The sequence below is a fragment of the Lissotriton vulgaris genome, chromosome 3_1, assembly GCF_964263255.1.
Source record: "Lissotriton vulgaris chromosome 3_1, aLisVul1.2, whole genome shotgun sequence".
NCBI lineage: Eukaryota > Metazoa > Chordata > Amphibia > Caudata > Salamandridae > Lissotriton > Lissotriton vulgaris.
In genome coordinates, this window is record NC_141689.1 from 2,091,260,830 (window position 1) to 2,091,280,937 (window position 20,108).

The 20,108-nt window shown below is 45.6% G+C and overlaps 1 protein-coding gene across 1 annotated transcript in view; it reads right to left on the reverse strand.

The window, feature by feature from the left end:
• SRD5A3 (steroid 5 alpha-reductase 3) overlaps positions 1-19,770 on the reverse strand; it is a 161,178-nt gene extending 141,408 nt beyond the window's left edge. The window contains exon 1 of the mRNA XM_086962637.1: positions 19,468-19,770. Coding sequence (XP_086818763.1) covers positions 19,468-19,688 — 221 coding nt within the window. The 5' untranslated portion in view covers positions 19,689-19,770. The remainder of the gene's footprint in view (positions 1-19,467) is intronic.
• Positions 19,771-20,108: the final 338 nt, after the last annotated feature.

The following is a 20,108-nucleotide window of genomic DNA, read 5'->3' on the forward strand; positions in this document are numbered from 1 at the left end:
TTCCATGTTAAATCTAGACTAAAAAAAGAGTAAGTAACATGATGGCTAATCTGTAGCAGCTCCACCTACACTTCCTGCACAAGGAGCAAAATGGTTTTATTCCTCGATGCAATACATCCTATAATATCAGACAACTTTACCGAATCCTTAATAAAACATAACTGTCTTGTTACCTTGATGTATTGGTACTATCCATCGATTTTCAGAAGGCATTTGACACCCTGCAATGGGTGTACCTGCCAGCAGTCATTTGTAGGACAAACCTATGTGAGGGGTGGCATAGATGAGTCCTTGCTGTATACGAATGTACAAGCAAGGGTCCACATGGGTCACTGTATATTAGAACCGTATACAATCAATTGAGGGACTAGGCAGGGCTTCCCTCTCTCACGGATTCCGTTCATGTTGACAGTTGAGCCTCTACTAGTATTCTACATATGGAAGGGCGAGGTAACAGTATCTGGTAGGGAAAAAGAGAGCATGTTGTCTAGCTGGATGCTGATGATATGCATTATATATATATATATATATATATATATATATATATATATATATATATATATATATATATATATATATATATATGAGAGGCCCAAACAGGGGTTTCGCAGATGACCATGGAGGAGCATCCAGGCTGTGCATCAATTTGAGGAAGAAGTGCATGGTCAGTGTCTCCAGAGCTGCATAGTCCACAGGGGACCGTTCAACATTTGGGAACTCAATGGAAACCTGGGGTTGTCAACTACCTAAAAGTTAGGATTGATCAATCTAATGTCAACACAAGGGTGGGAAACCTGGGAACTGAACTTCAAGCCCTGAAGAGTAGTGTGGTTTTTTGGGGAGACTCTGAAACTCCCCATTATGGTGAGAATAACCCTATAGATAATGCTCATTTTGCCACACGTCCTCTATTACTTTGCAAACCTATTGAACAACTTACTTCGGGGGTTGATTTGGAATGGGAGAAGCCATCGTGTTTCACTGTGTATACTCCAGCAGCGGAGGCACTTCAAATCCAATGTCTGTAAGCTTCTCCCACCTTCCAGAAAAGGGCATTTGGGTATAAAAGGTGGACCTGAGACACCATCACTTTAGTACACTTCTGGACCCAAGGATACTCTGTTAAAAGAAAAACTGCTATGCTGCTGAAGGACTACCACTCTGCTGGACTGACCTCTGCTCGACTCCTGCTTTGCTGTGCTGACCTACTGCCTGCTGCCCTCTTGCCTTGGTGAGAAGGACTGGACCTGAATCTCTTGAACCCAGAGTGATTCTAAGGGCTTGTTGGATGGCCTTCTGAAGCCTGAAGGACATAACAGGCTTCAAACAACCTTGAATATGCACCTACACTCAGCCATCGGTGAGTCAACCTTACCAAGTGGTGCTACCCCAATCCTGGACCCTTGGAAGTGGGCTTAGGGTGCTTTGCCAGTCTCTATGACTCTAGCGGAACTGACGCATCACCTCTGTTGTACGGCACACACCCGAGCAGAATCAACACATTTCCGCTGCTGCTTGGATTGGACCCGACACAAAGACTTGCATCACCACCACAGCCCGCATCGCCTTCGGAACCACCACTGCGCGACAAATTCTCAGCACAGGCTCTCGCATCTCTCTTTGATGGCAGCCTCGATGACAACAGACTCCACATCGAGACTCTTCAGAACTGAAGCTTTGCCCCAATTGTGAGCAACATCCCTGCAACCGGACTTTGCATCGCAAGCCCCATTGATGCAGATGCAAGAGGATCTCGCACTGCGACCTGAAGGCATTGCTTCGACTGTGTGACGCAACTTCAACACGGATCCAAGCAACGCTCTGCAAATCAGGATTTATGGTACTCTGTTCAGCAAGCCTAACTGGGTCCCTGTAGCCGGGATGCTTTTCATCGCGGACGCCATGAACTTGCGACTTTGTCCCGGTCCGGCGCGACCAGGTGCCTACAGTTGGCGCTTTATGCGTGCTGGCGCTATTTTCTTTCAAATTCAGTATCTCCGGTTCACCCAAAAATTATTTTTGTCATTTTTGCCTTGTTTTATTAAAAACACCAATATTTTTTAAACTCTGTTGTGGGATCCTTTTGTGGTGTGTTTTCACTGTGTTTCTATTTGAAGTATTGCACAAATACTTTACACATTGCTTTCAAGTTGAGCCAGACTGCTCTGTGCCAAGCTACCCGAGGGTTGAGCACAGGTTGATTTGGGGTTTGCTTGTGCCTTACCCTGACAAGGATTGTGGTTGTTGCTTGACCAGGACTCATACCCCAGTCTTTCAACAATCTGATTTCCTACAGGTTGCATCTAACTACTCTCCAACAATCAATAATAGATCACACTTACTCCCGTGACCTTTACTGTAGTATAAATGACACACTGAATTTTAAATGGCTACATGTGCTGAACTGGGAATTTTACTTTTTTTGCACAAGCTGTACTGTTCGTTTTTGTAATTTACTTGTTTGTGCATATTTGCAGTCCATTTCACAGACAACTTCTAATGCACTTATTTGTTCAACTTATGAAATCCTCATTTTCATTTTGCATTACTGTACTTGCAGTCCTGCACATAAGTAACAGAATGCAAAAAACAGCACTGTATAGACTTCCTACATGTGACATGGTGTAAGTAAGCGCAAAATGAAACTTTTAAACTAGTTAGTTTGCTATAAATAAACAATTAAGACCCCTGCAACAGACAGGTCTGCCACTTTCCTCTTTATTTCCTAGTCATTATGTGTTTTCATTTTAGCCATTCCTCTATCCCAGAGGTCAAAGTAGGTGGAAACTATTAGGATAGGCGTCCCCATGCTATTCTCAATACTATAAATAAGTTGCTATACTTTATATAAAAATGAAGAAAAAAAACATTGTTATTAAATGTGGCACCAGAACAGAAGATCAGGTCTTTTAAGACATACTTTGCTTCTGATGCAGATATTCCCACAGGGGCTCTCTTTGTGCTGGGTAATAGGGTTTTTTATGAAACCATTTTAGCTCCATTACCATTTCTTAAAATAAATGTCTTTATTGAGCCTTGCATAAACAACACAAATAGAAATAATCGCAGGGCATTAGCATGCAAACTCTCAAAAAAATATATATTGACGAGTATTGTAGAAATCTGAATTTCAATCATCTTAGCAATTGGTTATAAAACAAACCCATTTGTGTATACAGTGACCACATCATAGGTAGTGTCTTACAAACTGGGAACCTACTTGGTATCACTCCTCTGTAGTATTTGCATAGTAGTATTCCCATCCACCCCAGACCTGTTCCATTACTATTCTGATGTACACATCTGTGCTTGAAAGGCCATCTCTACCATCTCCCCCACCAATCCATTTCACATTTGATGTCCTCCTAGAATGTGGTCTCTCCACTTTAAAAAACTGTGACTGCTTGTTATAAAACATGTAAAATCAACGTAAACTGCCAGCAGGCTCCATGTGATATGTGAAATTTTGATCAAGGTCTAAATTTTCTTCTCAGAGTTCGTTTCATTCTGGAACTTGCGGTTTTAGTCCGGTTCATTACTATTTCGTTCACATTGACCCTCACCCCTGTAATCATCACCTTTCCTCCGTCCACAGCTACGCATTCCCACATCATAGTTCCCTTCCTTTTTTGCACTTTTTTGTTCAGTCCCCATTATCAATTCAAACCACTCTACTTTTACGTCTGATGGAATTTCCAGGTTTTTAGGCATGGCTTACTGTGAGAAATGATCTCTTTTTCCATGGTCATTCCCATTTGTTGCTGATTTTAAGCCATTTCACACTGGGGAACTGTTGTCCAGTGACCAGTGTACGTGCTCTGACCCCTAAAGTGTGTATAAATTGGCTAATTCGTGATTGGCGCAAGTAACTTTCTTATAAGTCCCTATTGAACAGTATAGAAAATATATACAGAGCAAATGCCACTTGTGGGCTGAAGCACCTATCGCGCCATCCACTAAAGTGGAGGTAAAAACATGGCTTTAGGCCTGTCAGGAGCAGCTTGAACCCTGCTGCACAGACTTTTTAGTCAAAATCACCCCTATGACAAGTAGGAAAACATGATTTAAAATATTAAATAAGTCACCATTAAGGGCATCTTGCTGTCCACAAGTCAAGGTAAGGGGTGTAATATTTAAGAGTGGAACATGTGTTACAGTAGAAATGGCATGTTAACCCAGTGACTAGGCCCAAAAGGAGATTGCCACTGGTTAAGCTAAATCTGGCACATACGAAAAGTCAAAGTATAGATTATACACTTAATCTATCAAATGTTTCACCTGTAGCAGCTAGAGTCCACTCAAAGACATGCTTTTGTATTTAATAAAAATCCAATCTAATGGTGAAGATAGATTTTTATTAAATAAATGAGTTACTTTTACCCTGCCTGAAGTTGCTGGAGGTTAATCCGCAAGAGCTCTTCAGCCTCTGCCCAGCCTGTACTGGGCCTGAATTCGGTGTGTGTGAAAGCTACTTCAAGAATAGAGACAATGGTCTGGGAGTAAATACGCGTTTTCTCCTTGCTGGAAGAATGGATGGGAGGGCCCAGAAATGTAATCTACTTCAAGAAGTAATGCCCTCTCAAAAGTTCAAGTGACACCTGTCCCCATAGCCAGGCTGGCAGCAAATGCAGTGGGTAGAAAGCCATCTCAGAACTAGCTCAATACCCAGACCACACATCTGGGTGGGCACACAGGCTTTTCACAGGGGGAGATGGGTTCATCATATTGGATTTTGAAAGTGAGTGGCACTGTGGCGTTGACTGTAGTAGGGCAAACAGGAACTCCTGAAAAGTGGGTACAGTTTCCTCTCTGAACTTTTATCCCATTGGTTAGAGAGTCATTCCCCCAACAAGCTGGTGCGATGCATAAGCGCTCCGTCCATCATCTCCTTGTGTTTGCTTTGTTTGCGCCAAGTTGGCAGGGTATACCCAGGCATGGGTTCCCTGCTCACTTTGCCACTGTATTCAAGCTAGCCTGGCTGATGAGGGCTGTTAACCCAAAACCGGTAGCAGGATGCTTGTTTCTGGTCCAGGGAAGACATGGCTTGGCAGTTCGGGCTGGACTGTTCCCATGAGGCACAGGGTCAAGACTGATTTGCATAGGGCTGTGTCTGAACTGGAGTGGCGAAGTGAGCTAAAGAACGATGATGGAATCAACCCAGATCTGTGACTAGGGGCGAGTTTCTGAAAAGTTTTAGCGCTCCGTCCATCATCTCCTTGTGTTTGCAATGTTATGAAGTGACACAGGAAAAAGGAGCTAGAGCGTGAGAGGGCGGGCTCTTTCTGGTATTACAGTACAGTCCAGTGGGTTCCGTTTTGGCAAACTAAATTGAAGAAATGCAATCTTGTAAATGTGTGACTCTTCTGCCATCCGAGGTGGGATCAGATTCCAGATTGGATCCATGAGCCATCTTTACCGCAGACAGCGGTACCAGCAGCTCTCAGCCGGGCTTGCCCTGCACTGACTGCAGCTCTCAGCCTGGCTTGCCCTGCACTGACAACGGCGAAAATCAGCCGCAGCTGGCGTTAGGTAATGTCAAAAATTGATCACCTTATCACCATCACCCTGCTGTGGTGAGAACAGTGAGGTCAGGAGAAGCAGGAGCTGCACATTTTAACTTCAAGAAGCACAGGCGGCAGCAGGAGGACGGACCGTGACTCAAGTAGACTATTGTGTCTCACGGTCAGTCAGAGTCTACTTCACCATTGGGCACTGACTGTGATGTGATTAAAATTTGGCGCCACATGTGTAGGCCCGGGGGTCTGTCTCTAGTGCAACTTCGATACAATTACATTGTAGCAGTACTCGCAGAGCAGATCTAGCCAGCCTCCTTAGCCTCTGCCTGTCAGGACCAGTGCACACCACGTGCTGCCACTGCAGCTCAGTCCATCATGTGCATTATAGCAGTGCTCCACGTGGCAGCTGAGTAGGCGCTATAATGCATGACAATGCTTTTCAGTGCAGTGATGTGGATCACCACACTGAAATGTGTTAGACTAATACCTAATATGTGGTACTTGGCAGGACTGTGTAACTTATTTTTCCCTTGGAAAATTTTGCTTATCCACAGATGCTGGTTGGGGTGGGAAATATTTAAATAGGGGGAGGAAATATTTAAATACTGACTTTGAAACTCTGTGTCACAGTAGCACAGTACTTAAGGCCCTTACAAATGAGAGTTTATTACACATTGAGACTGCTGATTTCTCTGTAATTTTAATGTGAAGAAAAGAGCAGTTTTAGAGGAGCACGAAAGTGATGCTCTTTAGCTATTCACAAACCAACTAGTATAGAAACCTGGCAGGGTCTGCTTAGCTTTGGCTACCAACAATAAAGCATCTACAACGGATTTCAAACATGTATTCCTGAATCACACTGCATGACCCAGTTTGTAGTAATTGCAGAGCTCTTCAGACTATAGTGGCACAGCACCTATGATAATGTGCTGCATGGCTGAACACTTATAAGGTCCCAAAAGTGAGACCTAATGGCTATGCCAGTGCAGGTTACTGTGGCAGTTAGAATGCAAATTGTGAAGGGGATTGTCATTAAGAAAGTCCGACAATTAAGGCTACAATTACAAGCACCATGAAATATATCTTGTTTTTATATTATGTACTAGTCCACTAAACATGCACCAAATTATACTTACTCTGGCTTTCCTACAACGCGAGTGATGGACAGGGTCGGCACTTTATTACATGTAAATGTTGTTGCTGGACAAAAAACTAGAAGCCTGCACAAAAATGGCTTTAGCAATGCTTGTTCAAGCTTTGTTGAGGTACCATTTGGCTGGTGAACGCCGATGAGATTGAGCTTTTGTTTTTGCATGCCCTCGTCTCTGAAAGTTCAATGCAGAATTCAATATTGTACAGCATAACAGAGGCTGAATGAGCTGAAATGGATAATACATTCAAAGTTGTTGCCAACAGTAGCCCCTAAAATATACTTTAGCCATGGCCTCATTAAGTAATATGCTGTAAAATGCTTTTGTTAGTACTCAAAATACAAGCCAAATCTATTGGTTTTACCAATAGATGTTTAGCTAGGTCACGTGTTGGTGAGTCAGCCACTTATGGCTCAGGCCAGAGCTTTAAATGGGTTGGGAAAACTGGGTGCAATTAAGGGCATTTTTGCAACACAGAGTGTTAGACCTGCCAACCTTAGGCTGCTCTTCCCCCAAATGTTTTGCCTTCACCCCTCCTTTTTTGCTGATCTAATTTTTGCTGGCCTTAGGTCTCTGTGCACTTTACCACTGCTAACTAGTTCTAAGGAGTTTGCGCGCTCTCCTTTAAACATGGTAGAATTAGCTTTCACCCAATTGACATATTTAATTTACTTGTAAGTCCCTAGTGAAGTGATACTACATGTGCCCAGGGCCTGTAAAGGCTACTAGTGGGTCTGCAGCACTTATTGTGCCACTCACTTAGGTAGCCATTTAAACATGCCTCAGGCCTGCCACTGAAGCCTGTGTGTGATGTATTAATCTGCCATTCCAACCGGGAAAAATAAACCTCTAGCCAGGTCCAAACCTCCCATTTTAATACATATCACCCCATGGGTTGGCCCTGAACAGCCCAGAGGGCAGGATGCAGTGTATTTAAAAAGTAAATTAAGATAAAGTGTGCAATTCCAAGGGGGATGAAGGATTCACTTTGTCCAAATAATGGATAATTCATAACAGACTGAAGTTAGCATAGGCAACATAATGTCCAGGACCACTGGACAAGGGTAGGCTAATATGCTAAGACCCTCCAGCCTAGAAGCAAGTGATATTAAGGTCAGCATATCCATGGGTTTCAAAGGGGCCCTCTCCTTATGAGGATTTGGGCTTATGAGACACTACCGGTAGTCTCCTGATGGTGGCAACAACCTTTGAGTGTTTTTACAGAATTATAAATACTTCTTACTACACAACTGTTTCTCCCTTAAAGTTCTGAGTCAAGTCAAGTCAAGAAATACTTTATTCGGTTCAATTTACAAAAACCATAAAAGTACAAGACACACATAAAAATGGTCCACAAATCACAATGCAACATGACATTAAAAAGAGCATCATTCAACAGTTAAAAAAGAAAGGCGCCTCAGTTAAAAGTTCACCGGATAAAAAACTTGATTCAAGTTACAATTGGCAAGGTTTGTGGTACATGTTCTATGGCCAATTAATCCTTTTGCCCAATCTCACTGCAATGGTTAAAAATTTAGCCACGTTATAAATTTCCCAAATGTCTGTTAACAGTTGGAGATACAGTAAAGCTGGTTTGACCTGCCTGAACCCTTTCCCCTTTAACAGGGGTATAATGAATTTTTTCCTGATGTCTTTAAAATGACCACAGAAAAATAAGTAGTGGGCAGTGTCCATGATTGAGTAACCATCACAGTTACATAAGTTCAGATCCAAATCCCTGGTCCAGCTGGGGCGGCCTGAGATTAATAGATGGACTTTGTTCAGTCGGAACTTAGTTAGAAGATACCTGTGGTTTGAGTTGTTAACAACCTTCAGATAGAGTTCCAGATCGTGGTCTGAGGAAACAATCAATTGGTGAGTCCTGGCAGAGGGCTTTAACAGCTCCCTGCTTTCTCTGTCCATACCACTGTACTGCAAAAAAGTGTTCTTTGTCCACTTCAAATCGGCTTTCACCAGGACGGATGGTTTGTGAAACAGTTCGGGCCGTCCCAGCTTTACACACATCTGTTCTACATATTTCAGCCAGGGAATCTTGTTCCAATGATCTAACTTTAAGCAGTCCTTCAGGATTTCATGGTTAACTTCAAGCTCTGGATTGAGCCATACCGATATCCATTTTAAAAGGGGGGCCATAGAAATTCGATCCTCCAAAAAGTCCACGCCGCATTCCTGGTGGACTATGAAGCTGGCAGTGGATCTTGGCAAGGAAAGAATTGATTTAAAAAAATTATCTTCTATCACTTGAAGAAATTTAATAGACCTAAAGCCCCACAGGTCTGCACCATACATAGCGATGGCGATACATTTAGCAGCATACACTTTTAAAACTGCCTCTATGGGCTTCACCCCCAGTTTGCGTGAAAAACCCAGGACCGCGGATATGGAGCGTGCCAAAACCTTTTTCTTCTCCAACATTTGGGGGTGCCATGTAGAGCAGTCATCGAAAACAACACCCAGATAAGGAAATCTAGAAACTCTTGACAGCTTGTGGCCGTTACAGTGCAGCGTCATCACATTTTTTTTGGCCTTTGCTTTGTGGCCTACCACCATAACATGAGATTTACCAAAGTTAATACTTAAATCAAGATTTGTCATAAAAATGTAAAAAGAATTCAACAGGCTTTGTAGACCCACTGCGGTTCTAGCTATAAGAGCAGCGTCGTCCGCGTATAGTAGTGCGGGCAGTAGGTATTTCCCTTCCCTGGGTATATCCTTGCAAGCTGTACCCAAAATTCCGCCCAGGTCATTAATATATAGTGTGAAAAGCAGGGGAGCAAGAATGCATCGCTGCCTTACTCCATTGGTAATACTGATTTTCCCTGTACAGTTCCCTTTTCTATCATAACGAACCGTGGCAGTAAGGTCCCTATGAAGGTCTGCTAGAAAATACACAATATTTGGATCAATTCCAACACTAAGAAGCTGGCCCCACAACTTGGATCTGTTAACTCGGTCAAATGCCGAGGACAGATCCATGAAGGCAATATACAGGGATCCTTGCTTTACTTGTGTGTATTTCCCTATGAGCAGTTGTAGGTTTAGACTTTGGTCGATGGTACTACGCCCCTTTCTAAAACCATACTGAAGGGGGGAGAAGGTGTTAGTCTCCTCTAACCATTCAGTAAGTTTGCTTAGGACCACTCTCCCTAGGACCTTGTTCTGGGTCTAACAACTCCCTCAGGCATACATTTCGGTTCTGAAGAATTGCCATTGATCCTTTTGGGGATGGTTTAAGGCAATAAACATGTTGACCTGTCCAGACCTCAGTGAGAGAATCAGTCAGTCAGTGAGAGAGAAAATGAGAGTCAGTCAGTCAGTGAGAGAGTCAGTCAGTCAGTGAGAGAGCCAGTTAGTCAGTCAGTGAGAGAGTCAGTCAGGGAGAGAGAGATTGAGAGTCAGTTAGTGAAAGAGAGAGTGAGAGTCAGTCAGTCAGTGAGAGAGAGAGTCAGTCAGAGAGTCAGTCAGTGAGAGAGAGAAAGAGAGAGAGAGAGAGTCAGTCAGAGAGTCAGTCAGTCAGTCAATCAGTGAGAGATTGAGAGTCAGTCAGTGAGACAGAGAGCGAGTCAGTCAGTGAGAGTCAGTAAGTGAGTCAGTAACTCATTGAGAGAGTTAGTCAGTAAGAGAAAGTGAGAGTCAGTCAGTGAGTCAATCAGTGAGAGAGAGATTGAGAGAGTGAACCAGTTGGACAGTGAGAAAGGCAGTAAGAGAGTAAGAGTCGGTGAAAGATGGAGTCAGTCAGTGAGAGAGTCAGTCAGTGAAAGAGTGCGAGAGTCAGTCAGTGAGAGAGAGTCAGTCAGTGAGAGAGTGAGAGTCAGTCAGTAAGAGAGTGAGTCAGTCATTCAGTGAGAGAGAGATTGAGAGTCAGTCAGTGAGAGTCAGTCAGTCAGTGAGAGAGAGAGAGTGAGAGTCAGTCAGTGAGAGAGAGATTGAGAGAGTCCTTGGTATACTACAACCTAAACCCACTACTCTTCTCCCCCAAAAAAGTGGAACCACCGGCCCGTCCTCTGGTTTCCACCGCTTCAGTGGCCTCTCCCCTGCCCCTCCCGACTGCCTGCCCCGCCTCTACAACATGAGCTTTCCTTCTAAACACCCGCTCAGCTGTCAAACATCAACTTGAGCTTTTCACCTTTTTGGACACGGTCAAGCCAGACCTCTTGTTCCTCACTGAAACCTGTTTTTCTCCTGACTCTTTGCCAGATGTCTTAGCGGCTCTTCCTCATTCCTACTACGCTCTGCGGGCTGATCGCCCTGTGGGGAAGGTCGGAGGTGGGGTGGCTCTGATTGTCCGCTCAAATCTTCAGTTCCAACTGCTGTCATTCCCTTCCATTACCGCTGTCGACTTTTTGGTTGTTCGATCTGTCTCTTTTACGGTCCATTTCACTTGTGTACTTTTCTACCGACCACCGCAGCCAATGCCCCACTTCATCTCCGCAGTACAGGAATTGTTGGCCACCTTGGTAGTCAACAACTCCTCTGTTTTGGTACTAGGCGACTTCAATTTCTGGCCTACTGACCCTCATGAAGACCATATGTCCAAAGATTAAACAGAGTTGCTCCGCAATCTGAACTTCATCTCACATCCCAACGCATACTCACGGCCATATCCTGGATCAGGTATGGTCAGCTAATACACCAATCTCCGCCCCTTGGTCACTCCCTGCCCCTGGTCTGACCATTCCTTTATTTCCTTTTCCCTTGAACAAGGACTCGCCATGAAGTCCCCACTTCCCAGTAACACTTGGGCACGCAACTGGAACCATGTGGACTTAGCCACACTTTGTTCTTCCCTCTCAGCCTCACTTCCCAATCTAGCTGACCTTTCTCCTCATTCCCAGGCTGCTGCCATCAATCTGGCTTTCTGCAGCGTGCAACCAAGTGGCTCCTCTTAAACGCGTTAGAACTCGACGCGCCCACGAGGCTAACAGATGGTTCACCATCGAGCTTAAAAATAAAAAACTCACACTTAGGCAGGCGGAGCGTGTATGGAGGCGTGGATATTGTCCTGCATTAAAACTACAGTACATTATTCTACTCCAGGACTATAAAAGAGATATTTTACATGCAAAATCGAAACATTTCTCCTCCAAGATCCTTCTTGCTGAAAACAAACCCACGGAAATATTATCTATCGTCCACGAACTAGCCTCCTCTGATAGAGCAACTCTCAAGCCCGTTCCTTCACAATTCCTTTGTGACTCCCTTAATGATTATTTTATCGAGAAAATTGCAACCATCAAGTCTAACATTCCCCCGCCTTCCCCCTCCTTCTCATGTCCACAACCCCTGCTCAAACCTTTTTCTTTAGATCAATTTCCTTCGATTTCCAAGGAAGTTTTTTCTACTTTGTTGACGAAGGTTAAATCAGGGTCCCCCTCTGACAGTTGCCCCGCCCACATACTGAGAGAGATCTTTTCTGCTTGCCCTGAGCCTCCATTAATTCTCCTCAATAACTCCCTCATGCAGGGAATTGTCCCCGATTTGTACAAATCAGCCAAAAAAATTCCTATCCTAAAAAAAACAGGCGCTGATCCCACTTCTCTCTCTAACTTCCGTCCTATCTCCCTGCTTCCGTTCTTGGGAAAGATTCTGGAATGCCATGTCACCACCTGCCTTAGTGCTTTTATTGAGGAGAGCCACTTTCTAGCTCCCCATCAGACAGGCTTTCGTCCGTCACACTCCACAGAATCTGTTGTTCTTTCTGTCCTGGACGAGCTCAGAGAGGGCGCTGACACTAACTCTCCCCAGGCACTGGTTCTCCTCGATTTGTCCGCCGCCTTTGACACGGTCGACCATTTCTTTCTTCTCGACCGTGTCAGAGGCACCGGCATCAGGGGACCCGCCTTGGCCTGGCTCACCTCCTTTTTAGGGAACCGTAAACAGGCTGTTCAGCTAGCAGATTTTTCTGCTTCTACACGTTCTGTTCACTGTGGGGTTCCCCAGGGTTCTTCTCTTTCTCCCCTCCTCTTTAATCTTTACATCCTCCCTCTTATATCTGCTTTGCAACAAATGGTTGTCACTGTATTCAATTATGCTGATGACCTCCAGTTGATCTTCAATCTCTCTCCTCTCCCAGCTTCTATTCTTAATTTCCAAACCACCATGACCTTTATCAGCAACTGGATGAATGGTAACCATCTCAAGTTAAACCCCGATAAGACCGAGTTGGTACTCACGGGTGGCCCCTCCAGTCCTTGGACCTCTACTTTCTGGCCCCTTTCCCTTGGCTCCCCCCCTCACCCTCTTCTTCTGTAAAGATCCTGGGGATTAAAGTCAGTAACGATCTCACAATGCGCTCTCAGATCAGCACTGTGGTATCATCATGTTTCCTGACACTCCGTACCATACGCAAGATCTCCCGCTTCTTTTCCTTTGCAGCCCTTCAACTCATTCTCCTTGCTATGATCATGTCACGCCTTGATTATGGCAATGTTTTGTATACAGGTGTCCCTGCTTGTGATTTTCGGCGCCTCCAGCTGATTCAAAACCAGGCAGCTACACTGATCTACAAACTTCCCAAATTCCAACATGTCACCCTTCTGTTAAAAACCCTGCACTGGCTCCCCATCCTTGAGCGCTCCTTATTCAAGGTGGGCTGCACGATCTTTCAAGCCCTGGCAGGCACTGCACCAGTTTTTATCAATTCTAAAATCAAAGCCTATGTCCCTAACAGAGATCTGCGCTCCTCCTCCCAGCTCCTACTATGTGTCCCCCGCTTTAGGAGGAAAAAATTTGGGGGCATGAAGTTTTCCACCTTGGCCCCACCCTTCTGGAATGCCCTCCCATTCACTATCAGGTCCATTCCAATCTATTTCCACTTTCGTAAAGCCCTCAAGACTTTCCTCTTCTCACGTACCTTTTCGCCCTAGGCAGCCCCTTCTGTTCCATCGGAGTCCATCTGTCCTCAGCGCCAAGAAACCGCACGGTGATCGAGTGCTTTACAAAACTCTTAACTTCAACTTCAGTCAGTAAGAGAGAGATTGACTCAGTCAGTGAGAGTTAGTCAGTCAGTGAGACAGAGAGTGAGAGTCATTCAGTCACTGAGAGAGAGCGAGAATCAATCATTCCGAGTCAGTCAGTGAGAGTCAGTCCGTCAGTGAGAGAGACATGGAATCAGTGAATCAGTCAGTCATTGAGAGTGAGAATCAATCATTCAGAGAGTCAGTCAGTAACTCAGTCAGAGTCAGTCAGAGAGCGTAAGAGACAATCATTCAGAGAGTCAGTCAGTCAGTGAGAGTCAGACAGTGAGAGAAAGAGAGTTAGTCAGTGAAAGAGAGTTAGTCAGTGAGAGAGAGTCAGTCCGTGAGAGAGAGTCAAGTCAGTCAGTCGGTGAGAGAGTCAGACAGTCAGTGAGACAGAGTGAGTCAGTCAGTGAGACAGAGTGAGAGTCAGTGAGAGAAAGTTAGTCAGTGAGAGAGAGTCAGAGTCAGTCAGTGAGAGAGTGAGTCGGTCAGTGAGCGTGTCAGTCAGTGATTCAGTGAGAGTTAGTCAGTCAGTGAGAGAGAGTGAGTCAGTCAGAGTCAGTGAAAGACAGTCAGTCAGTGAGAGTAAAAGAGTCAGTCAGTGAGAGAGTCAGTCAGTCAGTGAGTCAGTTAGTCAGTGAGAGAGTCAGTCAGTGAGAGAGAGTGAGAGTCAATGAGTGAGAAAGAGATTGAGAGACAGTCAGTGAGAGAGACAGTCAGTCAGAGAGAGTGAGAGCCAGTGAGTGAGTCAGTCAGTGAGAGTCAGTCAGTGAGAGAGGCAGTGAGTCAGTGAGTGAGAGAGTGAGTCAGAGAGAGAGTGAGTCAGTCAGTGAGAGAGAGTGAGTCAGTCAGTGAGAGAGAGTGAGTGAGAGAGTGAGAGAGTCAGTCTGAGAGTCAGTCAGTGAGAGAGTCAGTCAGTCAGAGAGAGAGATTGAGAGAGTGAGTCAGTCAGTTAGAGAGCGAGTGAGAGTCAGTCAGTTAGTGAGTGAGAGAGTCAGTCCGTGAGCGAGAGAGTCAGTCAGTGAGACAGAGAGAGAGCCAGTCAAGGAGAGAGAGAGAGGGTCAGTCAGTGAGAGGGTCAGTCAGTAAGAGTCAGTCAGTCAGTGAGAGAGAGTAAGAGTCAGTCAATGAGAGCGTCAGTTAGTGAGAGAGAGATTGAGAGAGTCAGTCAGTGAGAAAGAGAGTCAGTCAGTGAGACAGTGAGAGAGTCAGTCAGTAAGACAGAGAGAGAGAGAAAGAGAGAGAGAGACTGTTAGTGAGAGAGAGAGTCAGTGAGAGAGTCAGTCAGTAAGAGTCAGTCAGTCAGTGAGAGAGAGTAAGAGTCAGTCAGTGAGAGAGAGTGAGAGTCAGTCAGTGAGAGAGAGAGCGTCAGTCAGTGAGAGAGAGATTGAGAGTCAGTCAGTGAGAGAAAGAGTCAGTCAGTCAGTGAGACAGTGACAGTCAGTCAGTGAGACAGTGACAGTCAGTCAGTCAGAGAGAGCCAGTCAGTGAGTGAGAGTGTCAGTCAGTCAGTGAGAGAGTCAGTCAGTCAGAGAGTGCATGAGAGAGTCAGTCAGCCAGGGAGAGAGAGATAGAGAGTCAGTCAGCCAGTGAAAGAGTGAGTGAGTCAGTCAGTGAGACAGCGAGAGTCAGTCAGTGAGAGAGTGTCAGAGAGTGAGAGAGAGTGAGTCAGTCAGTGAGAGAGTGTCAGTCACCATGCAGTGAATATGGATAAAACAGTTCTTATAGCCAACTGGAAGGCTCTGTGTAAAACAGTGGCCGTGGTGCCAGGCAAGGATGTCTGCCCGGAGCAGTGGTAAACTGGGTTATGTGGAATTCATGACCGTCATTGCCCCGGCCCTCCCGACCTTTCAAAACCAAGCAAAGTCAGCAGATTGTTCTATTTTCTTGTAAGCCTGAGGCAATATGGTTATGTTGACTTTGCAACAGAGGAACCAGGTTAGAGTTTGACGTGAGCCACCATCTCTTGAATATGGGTAAATCAGTTAATCTCCAGTACCTTAAAAACAACATAAAAACCTGTCCACTCAAATGAAACAAACGGAGCAATGCATGCCCGTCTACTTGAGGCGAAAGATCTGCGAGCTCAGATATCAACCGATTTGGAGGGGTGTCAAATAGAAGTGCGTCTCTCCTTTCAATTACATCAAAGTGATGAAGAGGATAAAAAAAGCAGCTCAAGACAAATGGTAGAAAGGAGTTGGCCTAACGGCTAGGGCTGGCGCCCTTGAATCTGGTGAACTCTGTTTGAGTCTCGGCAATGACAGCTGAACATCCTGTGATTCTGGGCAAATCACTTAATCTCCCCGTGCTTAACCAAAATGAATGTGTCCTCATGTAATGCAACTGGTGCTATGTAAAGCGCTCTGATACCCGATTTGGGTTAAGTTTGCGCTATATAAAATTCCGAAAAAAATAAACAAGCATTTGCAATGTAATAGGTTTCGGATTTTCGAGAGTTTGAGCTATTGGCATTGTAAATGACAATGTCTTGGGTTTTTAAACATAAATAAAAGTCATTGTCATTTACAATGACAATAGCTTAAACTCTTGCAAATGCTAGATCTATTGCATTGCAAATGCAGGTTTGTAAATGTACCCCTTTCACAATAAATACCCATAACTTTGGACTAACCGCTTGGGTTTCCGAGCCACATGCGACCCGGCCTAAAGCGCTTCAACGATTCGTCAGAGGTAGGTAGCACTATATAAAACTAATTACAATCCATACAATAAAACAGGAGGTGTCTATGCAGAAATAGGATGTTTTCTCATTAAAATGTGGGAGTCAGATTCTGAATGGGTACTTGCACCCAGAGTAAGATAGATGTTAAAAGAGATGTCTGCGCAGAAATAAAGGTACGTCCCTGAAAGGGGCGGGCTGTACAGAGGGAAGTGGGCGAGCATAGAACACAAGTTATCTGAGCAGCAAGGGAGTGTCACCTTTAAACGGGGTTGATGCACGAGGAAACTAGGTCTGAACTAGAGAACCCAAGTAAGAAAAGAGAAAGAAGTGATTAAAATTCAACAAGAGGCGCCAACGGACATGCAGGTGCAACTAATAAAGAAGTGCCCACACAAGAGGGGGTGACCCTGAAGCATCACGTAAGCACGTCACTGTACAACAGCCCAGGTGCCCTGCAGAGAAGGAGACCAGAGCAGAATTAAACTGGAGTGGACGTTGGCCCCTAGAGAAAGTGTACAGCATCGAACAAGAGGAGTGTATTCAAAGAGAGCTGGGAGCAGGATTGTGCAAGTAGCACACCTGGGAAAAAGAAGCAGGATGTGATATAAGAGGTGTCCCAGAGAGAGAGAAAGGGTAGAGTGATTCAAAAAGAGGTACCACGAGAAAAGGAAAAGAACAGAGCGATTTAGAAAGAGAAGGCTAGAGGAATGATAAGAGGCGTAACGTTTTAAAATAAAAAGAGGTGCGGCGAGGAGAGAAAAAAAGGTAGAGTGATTTAAAAAGTTGACTGAAGGAGGGAAAAAAACTAGAGCGATTTAAAAAAAAAAAAAAAAAGAAGAGGTGCCGCGAAGAGAAAGAAGAGGTAGAGCGATTTAAACATAGGTGCAGCGAAGAGAAGCAAAAGGTGACAATTTAAAAAGAAGTGTCCCGTGGAGAAAGAAAGGACCGAGACGTTGAAAATTTGTGCGCATTGGTGAGAGAAAGGGTAGAGTAGCCTTCTAATAGGTACTGGGCTTGAACCGAGAAAGAGAGGTTGGAAGTGCCATCATAAAAGCAGGTGCCTGGTCAGAAAAGAGGGGTAGAGTTCCGGAGAAAGGTATCCCAGACGTAAAGGAAGGGTTGCACAAGAGGTCAATGCCAGCAACTCCCCCTACCAGAGCCACTTGAAACAAGGGCAAAGGTAGCTAGCGGCCCACCCAGCAAATGGCACAGAAGATGGCGTGCTTTGGAGTCCACAAGAAGGGGGAATCAGAGCATGGGTGTCTGCAGCCTGCAGAGAGGGGAGCGGACTCTGAAGGAGAGAAGAGGCCACGGATCTGTGTTGGAAGCTGCCAGCCCGCAGGGAGCCCCCTGGCCCCAAGGGAGGGTGAGGAGCAGCTGCGGCTGGGAAGATCACAGAGCTGGGCTCTGCTGCCACTCGGAGGCTGAGCCGAGACCACATCCCGGACTGAGGGAGATGGCAGACGAGACCTATCCAGACAGCACCTTCACCGCCCCCCAGGAAGTGCCCCCGCGCAGCACGACCGGCTCCACGACGTCGACTTGGACGGCAAGTTCGAGGTAAGTCCCTAATGATATCAACAGACCTAGAACGGCCCGGACTGTCCCCCCCTACCAATAATGAGCCCTGAACTCTTCACATTAACAGGTTTCAGTCTTGGACTAAGCGACAGTTTATACTAAAAGCAGAAAGCGCCAACATTAACAAGGGAAAGTGAAAGCATGCCATGCGCGCGCTGGGATAAGCGTGCTGAAACGCCGCGAGCCATATACGAGGAGATGTGCACATCGCCTGTAATGGCGCGTGCACATCTCCTGTCCCCCTTCCGACGAAAAACTGACAATAGGTCTCGTCAAGGCGAGCAGCGCATCACTAGGCGAGACCTAAAAATGGTGGGGGCGGGCACAAGAATTCAGCTGCCTCCCTGCGCGCTCCTGAGAGAAAAAGGCCCTGGGAGAGAACATTTGAAGAAGAGGTGGGACATGCACCTGCCTCTGGCCATTTGCGCGCTTTTGTTTCTGAAAGAAACACGCAAAGGCCAATCAGATGTGTGGGAGGAGTCTTACCCACACGGAGCAATTTGGACTGATTACATGAAGAATCCCATAGAGCAGCGCTCCATGGGACCCAAAAAGTAACATCACACCTACCACAAGCCAGGGCTATTGGCTGTGTCAACGGTTGTAAGCTGCATAAAATAAATAAGAAACAACTATGGCTTTGCAGAATATCATATTGAAAATGCTTCAGTTCTGAAATGAGACTGTGAAAGAACTAGGCGAGTCTCATTGAAGATACATCAAAGGCAGTGAAGGGTGGCCCTCAAGGGCATGATAGGGACCTGTCTCAGCGCCTGCTTTTAGAACTGCCGGTGCTCAGCACCGTCAGGACCCGGCCCACTTAAATCCCCGACTCAGCTCGAGGTCCTCTTAGAAGGATTCTCAAACCCAAAACGAGCTGAGTTTTAATGAGGTTTCTGCCTGGCACCCACGCTCTCCCAGTATGCACCAGGAACTAATAAAAAAGCAGAAACCTTTGGTGTTAAAAATTAGAGAAAGATGTAGTAGTCTAAGGGGTGAATTGCATAATGTCAAACCAGAAAACCTGGGACCAATTGTAGCTTCCCCACCCAATCAAACCCTAGAAAAATGTTTTATTTTATAGAGCCTCCTTTTATGGGTTATCACATATGAAAGCGCTTTCCAATACACGAGTTCAGCATGTACATTCTACAAAAATAATCTGATTTATATTACGGCGTAACGCTTCAGCAAGTTAAAACCTTTTTTCTCTTTTTTTAAATAGTGTGCCATATTTTCACATGATCTTTGTTGCATAATTCAGATACGATGCCAGGTATTTGCAGGATTCGGTCGGATCGTGCAAGGGCTCTTAATTACCAGCCAGACCCTTGGCTAGGCTTTCCCTGTTAATTTGTTGTGCGTGCCCCCTCCTTCACGTGCACGTGAAAACTGCTTCCCCCGCCTTTGGGTACCCGGAGTAGTACTCTCTTCATATCCCACCCAACCCTCTCTGGCCATCCTTAACTTCATTCCCATAAGCCTCGCTCTGAACCTGACGCTGTCTACGGGCAGCTCGCTTCCGGTTGAACTTTTTCTTCCGGTGTGCTCACCTCTTTGGTACGTCACAGCGGCTCATCCAGGCTAAGCGCTGCCCCTCCCATCCGCTCTTGGTCTTTCCGTAGCGGATGACATCCTCAAAGAGACAGAGCAGGGTGCGAGGGAAGTAGGCAGTGGCAACGCTGCGATGCAGCAGCTGAGCCAGCAGGAACGCCACGGCCAGCGCCATCCAGAGGCAGGCCACACAGTCCGGCTTAGTGCCCGTCCCCAGCATGACCCAAGCAGGCGGTACGCACAGCTGAGAGTTACGTGTGGCAAAACGTGCCTCGCTGTTTCATTTATCCCGGGGAAAGTATTCAGCGTGGAAACCACTTGGCGCGGGGTTGTGACGAGTGAACGGTGGGCGGGACTGCTGTTATTATGTGTGCGAAGCCTTCAGGATTTGATACTTTTGCAAGCGGCTTCATGTCATCTTGTGTTCGTAGCAATTTTTTTGAAATTGAATAGGTTATTAGTTTTTTCCCGAAGAGTTGTACACTTGCTCTGCAGTCATAAAGCGAAGAGATTCCAGGAATGAGATCTGAGCGAAAACAGAAAACCTCACATTTTCCAAAGTGCGAGAATCTAAACTGGATTGCTACTGCTGGTTTGGTTTCAATTTGTGGCTACAAATAACGGACATCCCCTTTGGATA